Source organism: Halteromyces radiatus (genome assembly GCF_025201355.1).
Source record: "Halteromyces radiatus strain CBS 162.75 chromosome Unknown BX664scaffold_5, whole genome shotgun sequence".
Taxonomy (NCBI): Eukaryota; Fungi; Mucoromycota; class Mucoromycetes; order Mucorales; family Cunninghamellaceae; genus Halteromyces; species Halteromyces radiatus.
In genome coordinates, this window is record NW_026251691.1 from 1,245,001 (window position 1) to 1,266,352 (window position 21,352).

Here is a 21,352-nt window from a genome sequence, read left to right on the forward strand (position 1 = left end):
ATTGGAGGAAGGGAGAGAAGCTAAATATATAATAATAATACAGAAAAAAAAAAAAAGAAAAGAAAAGAAAAAAGGTTAATCATTGAATTTTCTGTATCAATACAATGTTGCATAACCAATCTGTTTCTTTTGTTACATACGGGAAGAATCGGAGAGGGCTTGACGCAGAGTTAAAAAAAAAAAAAAAAAAAAAAAAAAAAGTTAGTCATTCGCACTTACTAAAGAGCACATTGCAATAGATCTTGTTGGCATAATGACACTTACCAGACAAAATACTGATGACGGGGATAAAGAAGGAGCAAGCCACCACTGGGAGAATCCAGAAAGGGTTGCCACGGTCATCATCAGCAAAAGGAGGAAGAGAAGGAGGAAGAAGGATTTCTGTAGGTGATTTGTAGTCAGTATAATTGACGAGGACAGGAGGAGGGAGAGGAGGACGAGGAAAGAGGATTTCATCGGGTGATACATACACTACGAGGTCAGTGATGCGAGGAGTAACGGGTTCAATAGTGGTGGGATATTGAGCGACAGAAGAAGAGGAAGAGTAGAAGTAGGAAATAATTGCTACAGGGAGTGAAAATGCCAAAAATAGAACACAAGGGATCATGATGGGAAATTGAATAATAAAAAACAGTAAAGAGTAAAAAAAAAAGTAAAAATAAAGCGAAAGAAAGAGAAAGAAAAAAAAAAAGACAGATCGCGTTTTTTTTTTTTTTTTTTTTTTTTTTTTACAATTTTTTTTTCTTTCTCATGACGCGCTTCATCCTTTTGGAACTCCACGCTTCATGATAGGCTACATCGATTGACTACTACTTTCTTTTTTTTTATCTTTTATCATTTTGTAGTTTTGATGGATGTTATAGTATTGATTTAAAATGAAATAACTATAAAATGTACCTGTCATTCGGAATCTTATATATGTTTTATGCACAACGGCGCACCGACAGTTTGGTACCCAATATAATGAGCTAAATATGACTGAGGTAGAAATTTAGCTGTGTTATTGTATCACGCTTATTTCTACCGCGATTCTTTTTTTTTTCTTTTCTTTTTTTTTTTTTTGACGCGACTCTACAGGAAATCATGTAGTGTTAATTCTATTAGAAGCTTGACTTGGTAGACTTATTGATTGTAATGGTAGTTGCCATTGTTATATATATATTCTTCTTATGTTGACTCTATAATTTAAAAAAAGTAAGGTAACAATTACATACGACTCAATACCATTTCAATACTTACCATTCTTTCTTTCCAATGTCTTAGATACTTGATACTTTGAAGGTATAGTATATGTTTTATCTTTTGGACAGCTATCGTACTTTCCCTGAACAAGAATTTGCTCTATAAACATAACAAGTAAATTTATTATATACAAACGGTAATAACAATCAAAGCTATAGTCTTTATTATTTTATTGATTTAAATTCTGTTTTGTTGTTTAACTAAATAGGCGCTCACGAAGAGTTTGGATGATAACCAATGCAAATATATATCGATGTACATTCAAGGAGGGAAGGAAAAGGTAATATCAGCAAGAGCGAAAATACTAATCTAATTTGAATTAATACCTTATTCTTTTCCTTCTCATTTATTTGTATATAGTCTGATATTTGGATATTTGCTTTCTCTATTTATCTCTTTTTTTCTTTTTTTTATTGGATCTAGATTGTGTAATCTACATTTTCTTCTTCATTTTTGTTATCACTTTACGGCAGGACAGATTCAACTGGAACAAGCGAACTGGATCGATTGAATGGAGAAATAACCTGACTCAGCTTGGCCATCAACTTCAAATGACGAGTGTTAGATCTCTTTCTGATTGACTTGTTCCACGCATCTGGCCTTTATCGTGATGATTCTTCTCTTGGTAGTTAGCGTTAGTTGTATTAGTAGTTTCATATCATACATTACAATATCTGCTTTACATTCTTCTGTAATAAAATTATATACCTCTTTTTTTTTTTTTTTTTTTAACTCTTTATCATTGTCTCCAATACTCATCAATATTCATTGCTATCATCCAAATATTACCATTCAAACATTTGTTATCATCCATCATCATATCGTTCTACGCTCACATCATCAAATTAATAATAATAATAATAATAATAATAATAATAGAGACCAGAGCATATATTATATAAAAGATTATTTGAAATTAAAATTACATTGTGTGTGTGTTAATAACATATATAGAAAAAAATTTCAACTATTTTGTTTCTTTACTCCAATACATAAAGGGGCTTCATGATGAATGGATTGTGGATACTGTATTCTTCTCTGTCTCGATTCTTTCAATTCTTTGTACTCTCCATTTAGGACCCAACTTGAGCTCGATGATGATCAATGCACGAGATAAAAACAGTACGGAAGAAATTGCAGTAAACATCCATCCAATGCCCAAAGCGTAGATACCAGGATTGATCGCTAGAACTGCTACAGCACCTAAGAGGCATCTAGTCAAAAAAAAAAAAAAAAAGATACATAATTATATCCCCTTTTTTGATATCAAAGGCTCCTTTGTTTTTTTTTTTCTTTGTTCTTTACCTGACAATATTATTCGATGCAACAATGGCAGCAGAGTTATTAGGGAAAAGATCAACCAGTAGAGTTGTTGTTGCATTGTGAGTTGCTGTGACAGAGAATCCCACTTTTTAAGAAAAAAAAAAAAGATCATCAATATCAATACCATTTTTTTTTAAAAAAAAAAAAGATAAGAGAAAGAATTCTACTTACTGATGCATTTGAAAACAAGTACCAAAGGCAAAGGAATTTTGATTTCAAGGCACCAACCGTAAGTGATCATGGCCATACAAAAGAAAATACCATAGACCCAAGTAAAATTCATTCGAGCTTGCTCTAAGGGGAATTCAAGGGGCATTTTCCCTCTGATTTGGAAAAAAAAAAGTATCAGTGTAAAAAAGTGGCGATTTCCTTTTTTGACTAGTCGATCACTTCTTCTTTTTTTTTTTTTTTTACCTTTTCAATTCATGATCTTCCATTCCCATTTTCTTTGCAAGTCGTTTAAATTGCCAATCCATGATTCTTCCTGATGCCATAGAACCCATTCCAGCTCCTAGTCCACTGGCCAAATAACAAAATCCAATTTCAAATTCATTCAATCCATAGAGCTTGCTTAAAAGACCAGATAGGCTAGTAAGAACACAATAAAAGGAAGCATATTGTAATGCGTTATACATCAACACCACAGCTACATCTTTTTCCATGAGATATGCTAATGATACGAATGGATTCGGAAGTACAAGAAAACGACTTTTTTTGTGATTAATAAAAATATCTCTGGTACTTGTAGGTAGTTTTTCTTCTTGCTGAAGTGCTGTTCCCTCATATGCCAATGGATGATGATGACCAAGCACTGTAAAGGCTGAATCCACACTTGATCGGCGTACATTCTGAGTATGTTTATGATACATTTGTTGTTCTTTTTTCTTTCGATGTCGTTCCGTAAAATATTGGTATGGCGTAGGATTAGCATAGACAGACCCATCCCCTACAAGTGATCGAAGAGTTTCTGGTAACAAGAAAAATAGTCCCAATAGCAAACATCCTGTAAAAATGGCAAGAATGCCAAAAATCCATCTGAAAAAAAAAAATTAAACCATCATCATCATGACACGTTTACTTTCTTTAAAAAAAAAAAAAAGAGAGGAAGAAAATGATACTCAAAAATGGTAATCGTTCTCTTTTTTTTTTTTTTTTTTTTTTTTTTTTTTTTTTTTTTTTTTAATACCTCCAGCCCAAGGTAGATGAAATAGTACCACCCAAAACAGGACCAAGGATAGGACCTAACATAGATCCAAGACCGTATACACCCATGTAACCACCTCTTTCTGATGGACCAGCAATATCACCTAATCAACACACACACACACAAAAAAAAATAACAATCAGGCCAAATATAATAACAAAATAAAATGAAAAAAAAAGAGAGATCATCATCTACTATAGATATCTTACCTATTGTTCCAGCCCCTATAGCAATAACAGAGCTTGATCCTACAGCTTGTAACATCCGTAATATTAATAAGGCTGTGTAGTTTGGTGTATAGAATAAACCAATACATGCCAACACGTAAATAAATAGAGTCATCAGATATACTGGCCGTCTACCCCAGCTGTCAGATAAGCTTCCCCAAAAGGAGGGTGAGAGACCCTGGAAGATCATATACACAGTTACCGTCAAACTAATCATCTCAGCCGTCGTGTTCAAATCCTATGATAAAAGATGAATGATGGATGATGTAGCTTTTTTTTTTTTTTTTAAAAAAAAAAAGAGTTACTTACGATGCGTATCGTATTCAAAGCAGGGAAATAGATGTTGGCCGAAAAAGGAGAAATAAAACTGGACAAGGCGGCCAGAATAACAATCATACCTTTTTGTCGTTTTGAAAAAATAGAATATGGTTTGTTTGTTTTAGTATCATGAGTAACAGGATGAGGTGGAGCTAAAGTAGCTGATGGTGTGGAAAAATCAGTTGCTGATCGTTGAAGTGATACTGATGGTGGACTAGATGTCTTTCTGACATGATCTTCTTTATTATCGTTGTTCAGAGTGTCAACGGAATCACTGGCAGTAGTGATGACAAGAGTGGTACAAGGTTCGGTGGATGATAATGATGATGGCGGTACAAATGGTGATCCGTTTGTTACAACGTTATCATTGGTTTCTTCATGAAATTCAATCTTTTGATCACAGGTAATGTCTGTAGAAGGTGATGCTGTTGCTGAAGGTGAGGAAATTGATGATGATGATGATGTTGATGGTATAGATGATGAATGTGGATGTGATGGTTTGGTTTCCATGATATACAATAATATTAATAGTATGTCAAGTAATACAAACAAAAAAAAGGATGGAAACTAGAACAAACAGCAACAACAGATAAAAAAAAAAAAAAAAAAAAAGGAAAAAAAGACAAGAACCAGATAGTGATTTATCTCACAATAAAATAATTTATAGGGTCTATGTAACTTGGTAACATTTATATTTAGAAAAACGATCAATCCACATAAAAATATCAAATCTGTAAGGGGTTGTTTTTTTTTTTTTTTTTTTTTTTTTTTTTTTTTTTTTTTTTTTTTAGACAAAGTTAAACGTAAAAAGGAAAAAAAATAGTGGTAGTATGAGTAGGAATCACAAGAAAAAAAAAAGGGGGGGAGGAAAAGACGATAAGGGATAGAGTTAGAATGATGAAAGCAGGGAACGTCAACAAAATGAAATACATCACATATAATGGTGGTGAAGATAGACAGTGAGAGAAGGGGAAGAGAAAAAAAAAGGGGAAGGCATGACTCTTTTGGTTTAAGATGCCGATTTGCATTCTCATTTTATGATCTGCCTTTTTTCATGGATCGACAGACGTAAGGTACCCAGGGTGCCTCGTCATAGATTCTATGAATTCTGCATGATCGACATCTTCCTTTTTTTTTTTTCTTTCTCTCTTGTCCATCCATTATAACAGTGTCCACATATGATGATCATAACTGATGTTTGATGATTAATGATACTAGCCATCACAGATGATCATTTCACGTTATAATCAAAATTGTATTCATTGTCTATAGGAGAAAATGGGAGGTATTGCATATAAAGGGCATGAGTTGAATGCAAAGAAAGTCTTTATTTGTTATTAATAAGATATTCAAAAGATGATGTTATTAGATAACAAGTGAACGCCATGATTTCACTAAACAGTAGAGTACAGAAAATGCATAATATTTATTTTTTTTTCCTTTTCTAAACTACAACTAAATGACGATATATAAACTGAATAATCATAATCTAAGGATCTATTGGTTAATACTAGGATAAAAATCGAATTTTTGCGCGTTGTTGCAAGACATTAGGTGTTTTATGTGTAATATTGTATAATTCATCAATCAAAGCTGAGCGAAAAGTTCCTGGGCCGTGAACATCTTTTCGTTGCATTGCTAATTCCGAAGCGATATTCACCACAAGAATGCTATCCCAAAAAAAAAAAAAAAAAATATACAAATGTCACTATATTCATTCCATATTTATATCTTTTCAATGTTTCTTACCCCATAATAGTAGCCATCAAATAGTCCAATCGGTTTGCTATTATCAATAAATAAATAAATAAAAAAAAAAAAAAGAACAATGAATACATATCAAATCTTCATCTATGTTTGCCCCCTTTTTTTTTTTTTTTGTACAACTTTACCTGCTGCAAAGCAAGCAACAACTGAAGTAACCATGCAGCCGCTCCCCGTGATGCATGCCAACATTGGATCTCCATTTTCAATAGCATATGTACGTACTCCATCCGAGATATAGTCAATAGGTCCAGTCATAGCCACAATACATTCTATATAATGTAAAAGAGACATGATTGATTAGAGTTACCAACAGTAAAAAGTTCATCCAAACAAGCTTATCCAAACTTACGATGTTGTTGGGCCAATTCTTTTACAGCCAGTATTGCGATCTTCTCATCCACATTTCCTAATGAGTCTACTCCTCGGCTACGACCACCACGATTCGCCATCGATAAGATTTCGCCACCATTTCCCTTGATGATTGTCATACGAGCTTCATTAAGGAATCTCTGCACTGTTTGTTTTCTAAATGTCGTAGCACCACAACCAACAGGATCGAGAACAACGGGATTACCATGACGATTGTTGACTTGTGCTGCTAAAATCATAGTATCAATGTCATTCAAAGTACCCATATTCAATACCATGGCTCCATTCACCTTGGCTAATTCTTCCATTTCTACACGATTAGTAGACATGATGGGTGATGCTCCTGTAAATTGATGATCAAAGGAAAAAAAAAAAAGAAACAAAACATCAGCAGTTCGTTTTTTTTTTTTTTGAATCGATTACCAATAGCCAGAGTTGCATTTGCATTGTCGTTAATTACTACATTGTCTATTTAGAAGGTCTGTCAGTTTCAAATAAAATATCATGCATTGATTTTTTTTTTTTTTTTGGCTTTACTAGTAATGTGATGTACCATCGGAGTTGTTGTGTGGATATTCTTTATAGATTGATTCCATTGTTCGAGGATATGAGTCACAGTGTTACGGACTGCCAGACCTTGTTTTGTATTAGTTGATTGTAAGATAGAGGTGAAATTTTGACATACAGTCTTGGGATCTGCAGCACCAATAATAGCAGATACGATAGCCAAACCATCCAAAGTATAACTACCACTCTTTGGTCTTCCTCCAAGAAGTAATTCTTCAGCATTATTCAAATTGATTCCACCAATAGCTACTGAGTATCCTTTATAACCATCAATAGATTCAAGTATACCTATGACAAATGTATATATATATCAGTAACTAAAACTTAACAATAATAATAATAATAATAATATGAAAATTAATATCTTACGTCGAACACCATCAACACCAAGAGGTTGTTTCTTCAATTCTTTTGTCGAGGTAAACCAAACAGCACCAATACCAATATAATCAGCACCTTCTTCAACTGCTTTTTTTGCTTCTTGTTCATTATTACAAGATACACCAATAATCTTGCCATGACCCAATAACTTCCGTGCTTCTGTCATTGGCATATCGTCTTGACCAATATGAACTCCATCCGCATCCACGGCCAAAGCCACGTCGAGTCTATCATTGATAATAAAAGGAACATTGTAACGTCTAGTCAATGTTTTAACTTTGTTGGCCAAGTCGATAAAAGGACCAGTATCCATATCCTTTTCGCGTAACTGAACTAGAGTGACACCTCCTTCCAATGCTTTTTCTATTTGATCAAGTAAAGTGGTGTTAGAAGGTACAAGAGAACTATCTGTCACAAGATATAAACTATAATCAACACATTTATGGTTTGCCATTGTTCAATTAGAAAGAAAAAAAAAAAATAAAGAAGAAAAAGAGGTTCAAAAAAATATACAGTGTTTTCAAAGTTTTTTGTCGGGTCACAAGAAAATCCTTTTCGTGATGTTATTAAACAAAATATCGTACTTTCCCAAAATGGATGTCGCATTACCACTCTTTTAGATATCGCTTTAGAGATGTCGGTAGAGGTGATTGATAATAGAATGATGGGTCGATGTTGGTGATGATGATGGAAAAAAAATAAAAAATACTGCGACTTTATTTGAAAAGTATATTAAAAAATGAAACAAAAGTTCTTTATTGATATAATGGATCATCATTAGAGTGTTGATTCATCATGATGATTGGCCTGATAGTAGTGGTTTTCAAAGTCCGTTTTTCTTTCATATTTTTTTGATTTGTTTTCTTTCTTTTCTTTTCTTTTCTTTCTTTTCTTTGTATTGACTTTTAGTATATCAATTAGTAGTCGTTAGTTTTTATACTTTTAATCAATAAAATTTTTATTTTTATTCCAACTACTTTGTTACATGTCAATGTGATTGATTCTTTTTGATGTATTATTATATTTTGGATACATTCTTTTTATTTCACATATATTTTTATAGGTACGACTAGACGTTGGTACGTGATAGGATAATAGGATGATGGCATGAATGGATGGCGGCATGAATAGATGATGATCGATTCTTTACATAATACAAAAGCGCTGAAACATGGTTTCTTTCTTTTTTTTAAACCATCTACTCGGGTTCTTATCTTTTGAAATCATCACTGAGACATGGAATCGATTGATCTTTTTTCCCATAGATGACAAAAGCAAATTTGCATAATAGTTCCTTTTTTTTCATTACTGAAACATACTATTGATCATTCCCTTTTCCCATAGATGATGTCAAAATTTGCATAATAGTTCCTTTTTTCTTTTTTAAATCATTTACTCGGGTCCTTATCTTCTTTTTTTTTATTACTGAGACATGGAATCGATTGATCTTTTTTCCCATAGATGACATCAAAATTTGCATAATAGTTCTTTTTTTTTATTACTGAAACATACTATTGATCATTCTCTTTTCCCATAGATGACATCAAAGTTTGCATAATAGTTCCTTTTTTTATTACTGAAACATACAATCGATCGATCTCTTTTCCCACAGATGATAAAACCAAATTTGCATAATAGTTCCTTTTTTTTAATTACTGAAACATACAATCGATCGATCTTTTTTCCCATAGACATCAAAATTTGCATAATAGTTCCTTTTTTCTTTTTGAAACCATTTATTTAGGTCCTTTTGATTTCATAGCTAAAAAAGCTCATAATTACAGGGGTGATTTGTCTTTTTTTCTTTTACAGGGAGTTTGTTTTATTATAAAAGAACATCCTTTTTTATTTCTTCTTGAAATTCTTTTTTTCTTTTTCTTTTTTTTTTCTTTGGGCTTGCCTATCTTCTTTTGGGCTTGCCTGTCCCTTCCTTTGTCATCTCTTTCCGTGTCCTTTCCCTTTGGCCAGTCTTCTTTTCCGTCTGTCCTCTCTTGTGGCCTGTTTCTTGGTTTGACCTCGGTCGTTATTTGCTCAGGCGTGGTTGGGGTCGCCTTCTCTTTTGGGCCTGTCATCTTTTCCGTCTGTCCTCCTTTCTGGCCTCTCTTCTCTTCCGCTTCTTTCCCCTCTGGGTTGACCTCGGTCGTTATTTGCCTAGGCGTGGTTGGGGTCGCCCATTTTTTTTTTCAAACAAAAAAAATGTTGTTAACACAACGCTTTCCGGGATGGTTATCGCCATCCTACTTTCACTGCAGTGAGAAATTGCTGCAGTGATCTCGATACATGTTTAGGCGTTCGCGCTTAAATTGTAAGTGAATAAAAAGATATCATCTGGATAAATATTACTCATTTTCTTCTTTCTTCTTTTTTTTATATGTTAACTTGATGAACCCAATTGGTGGATTTCCTTTTTTTTTTTTTGATTACTCTTTTTTTTTCATGATATCTATTTTCTTATACTCTCTATTTGGTTATGCGTCAACTCTCTCTTTTCTTCCCCGTCATTTATTTTCTATCCTTACGATATTTTATTTCCTATTTTTGCGACATCTTATTCTTTGAATTCCGTCATTTTTTATTGAATAAAGTGTACCCACAGTACGGAGATTGAATCCAAGAGAGAAGCTTCCTTGGATGACTATGAGAGGTCAATTCAATCATTAAAAAAAAAAAAAAAAAAAAAAAAAACGAAAAAAATAGAAAACCGCCGTGTTTTTTTATTATCCCTTTTTTATAGACAAAACCTCTTTTCCCCCTTTTCTCTTTTTCCCTTCTTTTTTTCCTTCCATCTTTACAACTTCTTTTTTTCTTTTCGTTTTGTTTTTTTCTTTCTCTGTTGTTATCCTTGACAAGAAGGTTTTTTTTTTAGACGTTTCTCTTTCTAATACGATACATTATCAACTTAGGAAAGAATAAAGAATAAAACAGAAAAAAAAAAAAAAAAACTATACGATGTCAACACTTGGGTCAATTCAAACAACACCATCAGCCAAAGCAGCTCGTCAATCTGTACAACAAGTTGCATCCGACTTTAATACACATTTATCAAAAGGACTTCGACATAATGATGTGATTGGCTTACGTGGAATCTATGGTTGGAACGAATTGGATAAAGAGGAAGACGAAACTTTACTTATCAAGTTCTTCAAATCCTTCAGTGAAAATCCTCTCATCTTGTTATTACTTGGTTCTGCTTTTGTTTCAGTATTGATGGGACAAATGGATGATGCTATTAGTATTACTATGGTAAACTAACTGTAAACAAGATGGTTAGAACTGATACTAATGATCGTTTTTTTTTATATATATAATATGATTCCATAGGCTATTTTAATTGTTGTTACTGGTATTAAAAAAAAAAAAAAGAAAAGAAAGGATGATAGACATCATTATATTTAACTAATCGTTGATTATATTATATTTTTTTTTTATAGTTGCGTTTGTACAAGAATATAAATCGGAAAAGTCTTTGGAAGCCTTGAACAAATTAGTTCCTCATTATTGTCATCTTATAAGGTATATACAAAGATATATATATATTGAAACTTTGAAATAGAATAATTGAATATTATGATTTATTAGGGATGGTCAATTATCAACAGTATTAGGCAATGAACTTGTTCCTGGTGATCTAGTTCAATTTAGTATTGGTGATAGAATTCCAGCAGATTGTCGTCTAATCACAGTAAGTGATGATAAATGAATATAGAAATAATAATAATATTAATATATACTATTTTTTTTTAATATTGATAGACTGTCGATCTTGAAATTGATGAATCCAATTTGACAGGTGAAAACAAACCCCGACGTAAAATGGTGGATGCTTTGACTTCTTATGGAGAATTGGCTTTATCCGAACGGGACAATATTGCTTTTATGGGTACTTTGGTTCGAAATGGTAAAATGAATAATCAAAATATATTTATTTATATTTATTTATTTATCGTTATTATTATTATTATTATTTTTATTATTTTCATATAGGTCGTGGAACTGGTATTGTAGTGGCTACTGGGAAATCAACTGAATTTGGTCATGTATTTGAATTGATGCAAGAAGTGGAAGTGCGTAAAACACCTTTACAAATTAGTATGAATGAATTAGGAAAACAGTTATCAATTTTCTCCTTTGGTGTTATTGGTATCATTGTTATCATTGGTCTATTACAACAACGAAGTTGGTTGGAAATGTTTACTATTGGTGGTAAGTTATGATGAAACCTTGATGGATATGGTTTGATTGATTTTTTTTTTTATTTTTATTTTTATATGTCATAGTCAGTTTAGCTGTAGCTGCTATTCCTGAAGGTTTACCTATTGTTGTTACTGTCACTTTAGCTCTAGGTGTCATCCGAATGGCAAATCGTCGTGCTATTGTCAAACAATTACCATCTGTTGAAACTCTTGGATCTGTAAATATTGTTTGTGCTGATAAAACTGGTAAGAAGGAAAAAAAAAAAGTCAGTGATCTTTGGACAAGAATACATTTTATTTACCTTTTTTTTTTCTTTCTCTTTTCTAGGAACGTTGACTGTGAATCAAATGACGGTGACAAAGGTGTTTACAATGCAAGATCAAGCGGTATTCGACTATGAAAATAAGGTTCCAACTCATTTTCCTATGGCTTTACGTCAAACACTTCGTATCGGTAACCTTTGCAACAATGCTAATATTAGTGAAGATGGGAAATACATTGGACAACCTACTGATATCGCTCTTCTCGATGTGGCAATTCGTAGTGGGTTTCAAGATGAACGTGTGGTAAGGAAGAAACAAATTTATTTAGTATGATATAAATCGACTCAAATGTTCACTTTCTGTATATTATATTAATAGGGTTACGAACGTCTATCAGAAGTACCATTCAATTCGGAACAAAAGTATATGTCCGTCACCTGTAAGAATATGAACGGTGAAGTTTGCAACTATATGAAAGGAGCAACAGAAGTGATTTTGGAAAAATGTACAACCTATTATGGCAATGACCAGCAACTCAACTTTACAAATCAGCTCAAGGATGAAGTACTTCAACATGCATCAGCAATGAGTACCCATGGTTTACGTGTTCTAGCTACTGCTTACGGTATCAACGATCAAGTTTTGTGTTTTACTGGATTACTTGCAGTGTATGATCCTCCACGATCAACAGTTGCTTCTGCTATTCAAGATTTAGTTCAAGGTGGTGTCAAAGTTTCCATGATTACTGGTGATTCCGAAGCAACTGCCACTTCAATTGCACGACGCTTGGGTATTCCTCTGAATGTCAAAGGGAGCTGCTTGACTGGCAAAGATATTGAACTCATGTCAGAACGTCAACTCCAAGAAACTATTCATTCTGTATCAGTATTTGCAAGAACAACTCCAAAACATAAATTAGCTATTGTTCGTGCTTATCAAGCGACTGGTGCTGTTGTAGCTATGACTGGTGATGGTGTCAATGATGCTCCTGCTCTTAAAATGGCGGATATTGGTATTTCTATGGGCAAGAGTGGTACAGATGTGTCCAAAGAAGCTGCGGATATGATTTTGGTAGATGATGATTTCTCTACTATTTTACATGCCATTGAGGAAGGTAATTAAAAAAAAAAAAAAAAAAAAAAAAAAAAAAAAAAAAAAAAAAAAAAAAAAAAAAAAAAAAAAAAAAAAAAAAAAACAATAATAATCAATATTCACATTCATTCATCGATCTTATTATATAAACATTAGGGAAATCTATCTTTTACAATATTCAAAACTTTTTAACTTTTCAACTCAGTACAAGTATTTCTGCTCTATCATTGATTGCCTTGAGCACTTTGTTTGGTTTATCTACACCTTTGAATGCAATGCAAATCTTATGGATTAGTAAGTCTTGATAATGTCGAGAGAAAGAAAAAAAATAGTTTTATATTTATCTCTTTACTTTTTATAGATATTATCATGGATGGACCTCCAGCTCAATCATTAGGCGTAGAACCTGTGGATCCTGGAATCATGAAAAAACCTCCACGTGCAAGATCAGCCAACATTATTACCAAAAGATTAATTTCAAGGGTATTAACAGCAGCTGCCATTGTAGTAATTGGTACTATGAGTGTATATATCAGTGAATTAGGTGATGATGGACCTACTAGGAGAGGAACGACAATGGTAAGAAAAAAAAAAAAGGAAAAAGGAAAAGAATTTGCTAGCATGAATTGATGACTTTTTTTCTTTTCTTTTTTTGTAGACGTTTACTACTTTTGTATTTTTCGACATGTTCAATGCATTGGCTTGTAGATCTGAAAAGCAATCCATCTTCAAGATTGGCTTATTCTCCAACCGTATGTTTAATTTGGCTGTGGGTGGCTCTATCTTATCTCAACTATTTGTGATTTATTTACCATTCTTCCAAAATATTTTCCAAACCGATGCATTATCTTTGTACGATCTTTGTAAAATCACACTTCTTACTAGTTCTGTGTTTATTGTGGATGAAATCAAAAAATACATTGGTGCTCAAGGAATTACTGTTAGACGTCGTCATGGATTAGATGATCGATCACCTTTCAAATATCAATTGGATCGTCAAGAACATGTGGATGCTGCGTTTGATCAAGTATAACATAGATTACTCTCCTCTTTCTCTCTGTCTTTCTCTTTATTATTATTATTTTTTTTTTTTTTTGGTCTTCTTATTACTATTATTATAGACATATTTAACACATACTTTCTAGTTAGATCCATCCCCATTTGTATACCTTCTTTATAATAAACGTACTGTATTCAAAATCCCATATCAATTGGACTTTACCTCCTACATAACTTTAAAATGAAAAGCTTTTCTGCTTATTTCATTTTGATCTTATCTTTTCAATTTGGCTACGCCTTTCTTCCTAACATCGGTGACCGAAATATGAGTCAATTTGACTTTTTTTTTTTTTGTATCCCAACACTTTCATTTTTTTTTTTTAATCCATTCAATTTTTCTTTCTTTTCTCCCTTTTCTTTTGAATTCTACTCACATATACAACAACAATAACAACAGAATGACTGGATTATATATGCTTGATTATGGAGCTGGAAATGTTCGTAGTTTGGTGAATGCTGTAAACCGTTTAGGTTATGACATTCAATTCGTCAATGAACCTTCCGATATTTTGAAAGCCGAGGTAATAATAATAAAAAAAAAAAAAAAAGAATGAACTGATTCAAGAAGATAATGATATCCATATTGACAATATGTGGGGTTTTTTATTCTTTATATAGAAATTGATCTTTCCTGGTGTGGGTGCTTTTGGACATGCTATGGAAGCATTGAACAAGAAAGGTTACGCGACACCTTTGAAGGAATACATTGCGTCTGGACGGCCGTTTATGGGTATCTGTGTGGGTATGCAAACATTGTTTGAAGGATCAGATGAAAGCGATATTCCCGGGTTAGGTGTGATTCCAGGAATTACCAAGGAATTCGATCGACAAAGCAAAGCAGTACCTCATATGGGATGGAATGGTGCTCAAGTACTTAAACAAAGCAATTCTACGGCTCAGCAAGATGTCAGCTACAGTATCAAGGATGACTCTGTGTATTACTTTGTGCACTCTTATGCGGTACCTTATAACAGCGACAAACACAAGGAATGGGCTTTGACTACGACACAATATGGTGATGAATTGTTTATTAGTTCTGTACAAAAGGGTAATCTGTTTGCGACTCAGTTTCATCCGGAAAAGAGTGGGTATGCTGGTTTACGTGTGCTTCAATCCTTTTTGGCTGGTACTGGTGTGGTAGATGCAAGTGAAGTGACTTTAATCAAGGATCCTACTGTGAACTCCAAGGATAGATTTATCAAGAGAATCATTGCCTGTTTGGATGTACGTGCCAATGATAGTGGTGATCTTGTGGTGACCAAAGGTGATCAATATGATGTACGTGAAAAATCAGCAGATGGTGGTGATGATGTGCGCAACTTGGGAAAACCCGTGGAATTGGCCAAACGGTATTTTGAGGAAGGTGCTGATGAAGTTACTTTCTTGAACATTACTAGTTTCCGTAACTGTCCTCTTGGTGACACCCCTATGCTTGAAGTACTTCGACGTACCTCAGAAACTGTCTTTGTGCCTTTGACTATCGGTGGTGGTATCCGTGATGTGGTGGATCCTGATGGTACGGTGCATCCTGCGTTTGAAGTGGCTGGTGAATACTTCCGATCTGGTGCCGACAAAGTGTCTATTGGTAGTGATGCTGTGTATGCTGCAGAAAATTATTTGGCTCGAGGAAAGGATGGAAAGAGTGCTATTGAAACTATTGCGAAGGCCTATGGTGCACAAGCTGTAGTGATTTCTGTCGATCCACGTCGTGTTTATGTCAATGATCCTAGTGAAACTACTCATCACGTTGTGAAGGCAAGTCAACCTGGACCCAATGGAGAACAATACTGCTGGTATCAATGTACTGTCAAAGGTGGACGCGAAGGTCGTGATTTGGATGTACGACAATTAGTGACAGCATGTGAAGCTCTTGGTGCTGGTGAAATTCTTCTGAATTGTATGGATCGTGATGGTACAAACTCTGGATATGAATTGGAATTGATTAATGATGTAAAGGATGCTGTTAGTATTCCAGTGATTGCATCTAGTGGTGCTGGTAATGTGGGTCATTTTGAACAAGTTTTTGAAGAAACAAAGGTAGAAGCTGCTTTGGCTGCAGGTATTTTCCATCGTCACGAGGTTCCTATTCAATCTGTCAAGGATCATTTAAAATCTGTTGGTATTTCTGTTCGAGCAAATGAACCTGAATTGTAGATATATAGATTATTATTATTATTATTATTATCATCTTTATTTATATTTGTTTTTTTTATTTGATCACATCAATAAAATAAAAATTCATGTTTTTTATTATTATTATTATTGTTATTTCAATAACGTGATAGAGGAAGGGAAAGGAAGTGAAAAATGATCTTCTGTGATACCTTAACTGATCTCAGGTCAACATGCTATTCTAGCATGCGCCAATATGCTCTATTTGGATATTTGAACTCCTCATATATTTGATTTTTACTATCTCCTTGCTTGGCTATAGAGACAATCAAAAAAAAAATTAGATCTTTTTTTTTTCTTTCTCTTTTTCTTTCTTTCCTTGTTTTTTTTTTTTTTTTTTTTTTTTTTCTTTATTACTATTTTATCTTATTTACTTGTTACATCTTTATTGATGCCAAGGTAAGTTTTTAACAATAAATCATACTCTTATAAACTCAAATGTACCTTTTTTTCTTTTTGTTTTAGTATTACTGACTCAATATGATTCAAAACCAACGCCTTCGAGGTTCACAACCAAAAGAAAATTCAGTAGTACAGGTAACCCAAAAAAAAAAAAAAAGGATAAATAAAGTTTATTATTATTATTAGTCGACATAGTTGACATATGTTAACAAAAAAATCAAAACTGAACGCGCATTACTATCTTTTTTTTTCTTTTCTAGAATACCGATGATACTTCACAAAAAGGTACAAACGCCAAGGGGTCAACAAATAACATGCATCATAGTCAAATGGCTTTTGCTACCGATATTGCTCAAGGATTGATTAATGAAGTTCGAAAATTACAATTGGTTATTCAAGAAAAGGATCAACTTATCAAGGACCTGGAAATTATGAAGTCTGATAGCGAAAAAGACAAAGAAATAGCACAAAAGCATTTGAAGCAAAAGAATGATATCGAAGGTAAGGAGTTATCTGATAATTGTACCTTATATTGGTTGGTTAGTTAGCTTTGAATGTACTCACTCCTTCTCTCGTTCTTTCTTTCCTAATAGAAAAACTTAAGGAAGACAATTGGAATCTCGAAGTAACCAATCAAGATCTTCAAAACAATTTAAAGGAAGTCAACCAGAATTTGACCAAACTCAATACTGACTACAGCAGAACACTAAAACAACTACGTACATCAACAGAACAAGTGGATATATTAAAAGCCCAACAAGAAAAGGCAAAATCAACAATGGATGCAATTAAAGCCAAACATGAACATGAACAACAACTCTTGAGACGCAACAATGGTACTCTCCAACGTGATATGATCCAGCTCAAGAAACGAATGGAAGATGTTAACACTGAACTCAAAATATGCAAGGCAAAATTAGCGATCAAATCAACCGTGGAAAACAATAATAGTCAACATCTTCTCAATGGCAAAGGTTCAATCAATGGAGAACAAGATGACCAGTTAGATCTTGATCTTACAGAACCAACAACAGCAACTATCACTCATTCACTGTCATCGACCAATGTATCTAATTTGACCTCTACGTCACAACGCGCTCTGGAAGTGGAAACCATGAAACAATCCCTAGCTCACGCTCATCGGATGATCTCAAGTTTACGGAATACGCTTCAAAAGGAAAAAGTGGAAAAGATCGAACTCAAGAAACTATTAGTAGATGCTCAAGAATCAGTGGAACAACTACAAAAGGATGCTCTCAATTATGGTAATCAAAACAATAGCAATTCTGGTGGACGCTCCTCTTTGAAGAAAGGATCCTCAGCTAATAGAACCAAGGTTGGACGCAAACGTGGCGGCTTGTCAAAGAAAGCAATATCGTCAGCAACAACAACAACTACTACTACTACAACAACAATGGCAAGTAAAGGATCAACAAATAATACAGAAATGGTAGACAGTATGGATGAAAACTCTCTCTCAGATGGCGATAATATTTCATTGGATGACGCTAGCTCACTGGATCAACATGATGATGAAGATGAAGTTGACCGACATCAACTAGAGTTATCACCAATCACACAAGGACAAAGCTTGGATATGGAATTGCAACTAGGCGGATTTGGTGGTTCCTTCAAACCTCTTTCTTCGGAATTGGAACAAACCTTTAACAAGAAACAATATGTTGACAAGGGGGTAAACACTCATGAAATACCATTACCGGAAAAGAAGGTACCACCTCTTCAAGACATCACCTATCAAAAAACCCTCAACGATTCTTCTGACAAGACGGATGGTAGTCTTCCCATTCTCAACAACACATGGACACTTCAACATTTTACTTCAACTGGATTTTCAAATGAGCAGCCTTGTTCATCATCACCATCGGTATTAGATAAGGATGACGCTATTACTGAAACCGTTGTAGCCCTGCAACATTCACCCATTCCTTCTCTGGCAACAACTGTACACCGACAGGAAGAAACTGGCTCAAAAGGAATCTATCAACCACCTCTTGAAATCGATAGCAAGGTGACTCGGGATGATCAACAACAAGGTTTGACTACTCCACTTCCAGGCTCACCGCTCAATCATCAACATTCTTCATCAACAGCACAAACCACTAGCGACAGTGTACAAATTCAACCTGCTTCAACTTTAATTAGTCGGCCGATACCAGACACCGATGACAAGCAACAAGATAGCAAGGCTGAACTTTCATCGACCTTAGAGATTGATAATAGCAGCAACTCAGAAACGAAACAATTTGATAAAGAAAGCATCTTTTCATCGACTATGATATCAGCACAAGCGACAACGACTCCATTAGACATTACCGGCAAAAAATGTGATACTTCTACTGAATACCAAGATACCGTACAGTCTCAACTTACAGCTGTAGTACAAGAAGAAAATTCAAAACCATTGTCACAGTCATTGCCATCATCATCGCCCTCATCATCGCCATCATCATCGCCCTCATCATCGCCATCACCATTGCCATTATCATCAACATTATCATCAACTCCAAATCACCTAGGAACAACAACAATGGATTTGACCATTTCCTCAACTTGCATTGAAAGCGAAGCTCCAGCTGAAACAACCATAGAATCCAATCAACAAAGTACTTCATCTAGCGACAATGATCATGTGCCATTAGATACAGTACATCTTGACGCCACAGCTACTGAACCGAAGCATCACAACAAACAAGTCCCTTCAACATCTAAGGATGGTAACGAATGCGAAATGACTGAAGACAGAAACGACGGTGTTTTCTTGACGGATGATATCTTGCAACCGATGGGACCTAATATGCAGAACACATCAAGCACAAACTTGATTACAACAAAGACACATTTGGATAATGTTGATAACTCTGATATACCCTTGGACAAATTGACCTCAACCGAAGCAACGACACATTTGAATGATACTGAAGAATACAACGTTGATACAGCCATAGATACCTCCAACATGATCTCAAAGGAAGAAGCAGATGCACTTATTAAGGCTGGCATTGCAGATGCATTGGCAAAGGAACGCATGGAAGTAGCAGCACGACGACAAGTAGAGGAAGCAGACTTTATAAGCAGATCAGAAGCGGAAGCATTGGCCAGAGCACGATTAGATGAAGCTTTGAAAAAGGAACGTGATAGAACAAGCACTTTGTTGACTCAAGCTCAAGCAGATACAATGGCAAGAAACTATGCAGAACAAGCCTTAGTGGAAGAAAGGAACAAACGGAACTCTCAAGACAGCATGAGGAAGGCATATCCACCACCGTTGCCACCATCGTCGTCATCGTCATCCTTTTTGGCCAGAGTGAAAACATCACCATCACAAAACAACTTGACCATTTCTCGTCCATTACCTCGACGCAGCTCAAATACTTCGATAGTTCCCTCTCCAAAACCTTCAACGTCTACTTCATCAACAAATACAACAGCATCCACTAACTCTTCACGCCGTGGTATTCTATCTGGTTTCCTAAAACTACAACCATCTATTTCAACACCAGCTAACAGTAATAATCGATTGCGACCAACAGCTTCGGCTAATTCATTGAGAAGGACAACGGCATCCTCATCATCCACCCAGCAACAACCTAACAGTCAATTATCAGCATTAGCATCTCAACGTCGTGGTGGTAGCACTGATAGTGAACGACATTTACCAGTACCTTCTCCATCCTTTGGTACCGTACGAATTACAGAAACATCTACCTACAGCAAAACACCCTCGATGCAACAACGTATGAGACAGCCATCCATGCAATCCATCTCAACGATGAATTCAAGTGATTCTTATCAACGAGGAATGACACCATCCTTTTTCTCCATGGGCGACAAGCAAACCAATGTGGAATTAATCTCGGCCATCACACAAACCATGATTGGAGAATGGATGTGGAAACATACAAGAAAACATGTGGGTGGTGGTATTTCAGACAATAAACACAAACGATTTTTTTGGGTACATCCTTATACAAGAACTCTTTATTGGAGTATGCATGAACCTGGGATGGATGCAGATGAATCAAAAGCAAAAAGTGGTAAGTTGGGGATAAACGAAAAAAAAAAAAAATCGACTCATTTTTTTTTTTTTTTTTTTTTAGCTTTTATTGAAAGTGTATCATCTATTCCAAGTAATGATACCATGGGTGCTTCTCCACTTAGTTTATTGATCAAGACAGCCAAAAGAGATTTAAAGTTAACCGCACCAAGTTTAGAAAGACATGAATTATGGCGAATGGTAAGAAGAAAAAGAAATAATGATCTAAACAAATAGATGACTCATGAAATACTCTTTTTTTTTTTAAAAAAAAAAAAAAAAATTAGTCTCTTTCCTATTTACTTGTACCTCCTGGTGAAGAATCCATGATGGAAGATGTTATTCAAGTAGACCCTTATCATGATGCAGATACTAATACCTCATTCTCATCTATGCCTTCAACAATGGAATCCAACAACGATGGTCAAGATCATCCTAATGATGTCCCAGAAGAAGTGAAAGGTGAACATGGTGTAGGTGATGATGATGATTCGGATGAATCAATGGATGCCATGGTCAATGTCAGACAGTGTTGTGAAAATCATGATGTCTCCACTTTATCACGTCATTAGTCTCTATATATATATCCCACTTATAATATAGATCCCCTCTTTTTTTTTTCTTTAATTATTTTATTTATTTATTTATTTTTTTGTTTGCTTATATCAATAAAAACAAGTTCATTTTTTTTTAAAAAAAAATATTTTTATTATGATGA

The 21,352-nt window shown here is 34.4% G+C and overlaps 6 protein-coding genes across 6 annotated transcripts in view; 3 read left to right on the top strand and 3 right to left on the bottom strand.

The window, feature by feature from the left end:
- The window catches only part of BX664DRAFT_335855 (uncharacterized protein), a 971-nt gene extending 332 nt beyond the window's left edge, over positions 1-639 (bottom strand). The window contains exons 1-3 of the mRNA XM_051545989.1: positions 265-639; positions 141-158; positions 1-20 (exon numbers count right to left, since the gene is read on the bottom strand). The exon at positions 1-20 is cut by the window's left edge and continues 31 nt beyond it. Of these exons, the coding sequence (XP_051399120.1) occupies positions 1-20; positions 141-158; positions 265-468 (242 nt within the window). The 5' untranslated portion in view covers positions 469-639. The remainder of the gene's footprint in view (positions 21-140; positions 159-264) is intronic.
- A 1,606-nt stretch (positions 640-2,245) lies between these two features.
- Positions 2,246-4,824, bottom strand: BX664DRAFT_265076 (major facilitator superfamily domain-containing protein; the record flags this gene model as incomplete). The annotated part of the gene is made up of 8 exons (XM_051540848.1): positions 2,246-2,456; positions 2,548-2,650; positions 2,737-2,888; positions 2,980-3,300; positions 3,433-3,600; positions 3,752-3,872; positions 3,979-4,234; positions 4,306-4,824. The coding sequence occupies 8 exons, from the start codon at positions 4,822-4,824 to the stop codon at positions 2,246-2,248; spliced, it is 1,851 nt and encodes a 616-aa protein (XP_051399121.1).
- A 900-nt stretch (positions 4,825-5,724) lies between these two features.
- Positions 5,725-7,954, bottom strand: BX664DRAFT_386874 (Hydroxyethylthiazole kinase family-domain-containing protein). The gene is made up of 7 exons (XM_051549350.1): positions 7,387-7,954; positions 6,988-7,305; positions 6,874-6,918; positions 6,431-6,793; positions 6,207-6,350; positions 6,064-6,100; positions 5,725-5,984 (listed from the first exon to the last, which is right to left on the bottom strand). Exons 1-7 carry the CDS (start codon positions 7,850-7,852, stop codon positions 5,825-5,827), a joined length of 1,533 nt encoding a protein of 510 aa, XP_051399122.1. The 5' UTR covers positions 7,853-7,954; the 3' UTR covers positions 5,725-5,824.
- Positions 7,955-10,302: 2,348 nt separating this feature from the next.
- Positions 10,303-13,909, top strand: BX664DRAFT_379837 (PMR1-type calcium-transporting P-type ATPase; the record flags this gene model as incomplete). The annotated part of the gene is made up of 13 exons (XM_051548872.1): positions 10,303-10,641; positions 10,720-10,741; positions 10,830-10,911; positions 10,978-11,080; positions 11,152-11,296; positions 11,383-11,601; positions 11,676-11,837; positions 11,920-12,158; positions 12,234-12,969; positions 13,104-13,241; positions 13,309-13,526; positions 13,606-13,810; positions 13,833-13,909. Exons 1-13 carry the CDS (start codon positions 10,348-10,350, stop codon positions 13,907-13,909), a joined length of 2,640 nt encoding a protein of 879 aa, XP_051399123.1. The 5' UTR covers positions 10,303-10,347.
- Positions 13,910-14,310: 401 nt separating this feature from the next.
- Positions 14,311-16,245, top strand: BX664DRAFT_282423 (uncharacterized protein). Its single transcript, XM_051541565.1, has 2 exons — positions 14,311-14,527; positions 14,625-16,245. The coding sequence occupies exons 1-2, from the start codon at positions 14,405-14,407 to the stop codon at positions 16,158-16,160; spliced, it is 1,659 nt and encodes a 552-aa protein (XP_051399124.1). The 5' UTR covers positions 14,311-14,404; the 3' UTR covers positions 16,161-16,245.
- Positions 16,246-19,047: 2,802 nt separating this feature from the next.
- On the top strand, positions 19,048-21,337 carry BX664DRAFT_335865 (meiotic cell cortex C-terminal pleckstrin homology-domain-containing protein). Its single transcript, XM_051545990.1, has 3 exons — positions 19,048-20,635; positions 20,699-20,835; positions 20,922-21,337. Exons 1-3 carry the CDS (start codon positions 19,129-19,131, stop codon positions 21,204-21,206), a joined length of 1,929 nt encoding a protein of 642 aa, XP_051399125.1. The 5' UTR covers positions 19,048-19,128; the 3' UTR covers positions 21,207-21,337.
- The last annotated feature ends 15 nt before the right edge of the window (positions 21,338-21,352 follow it).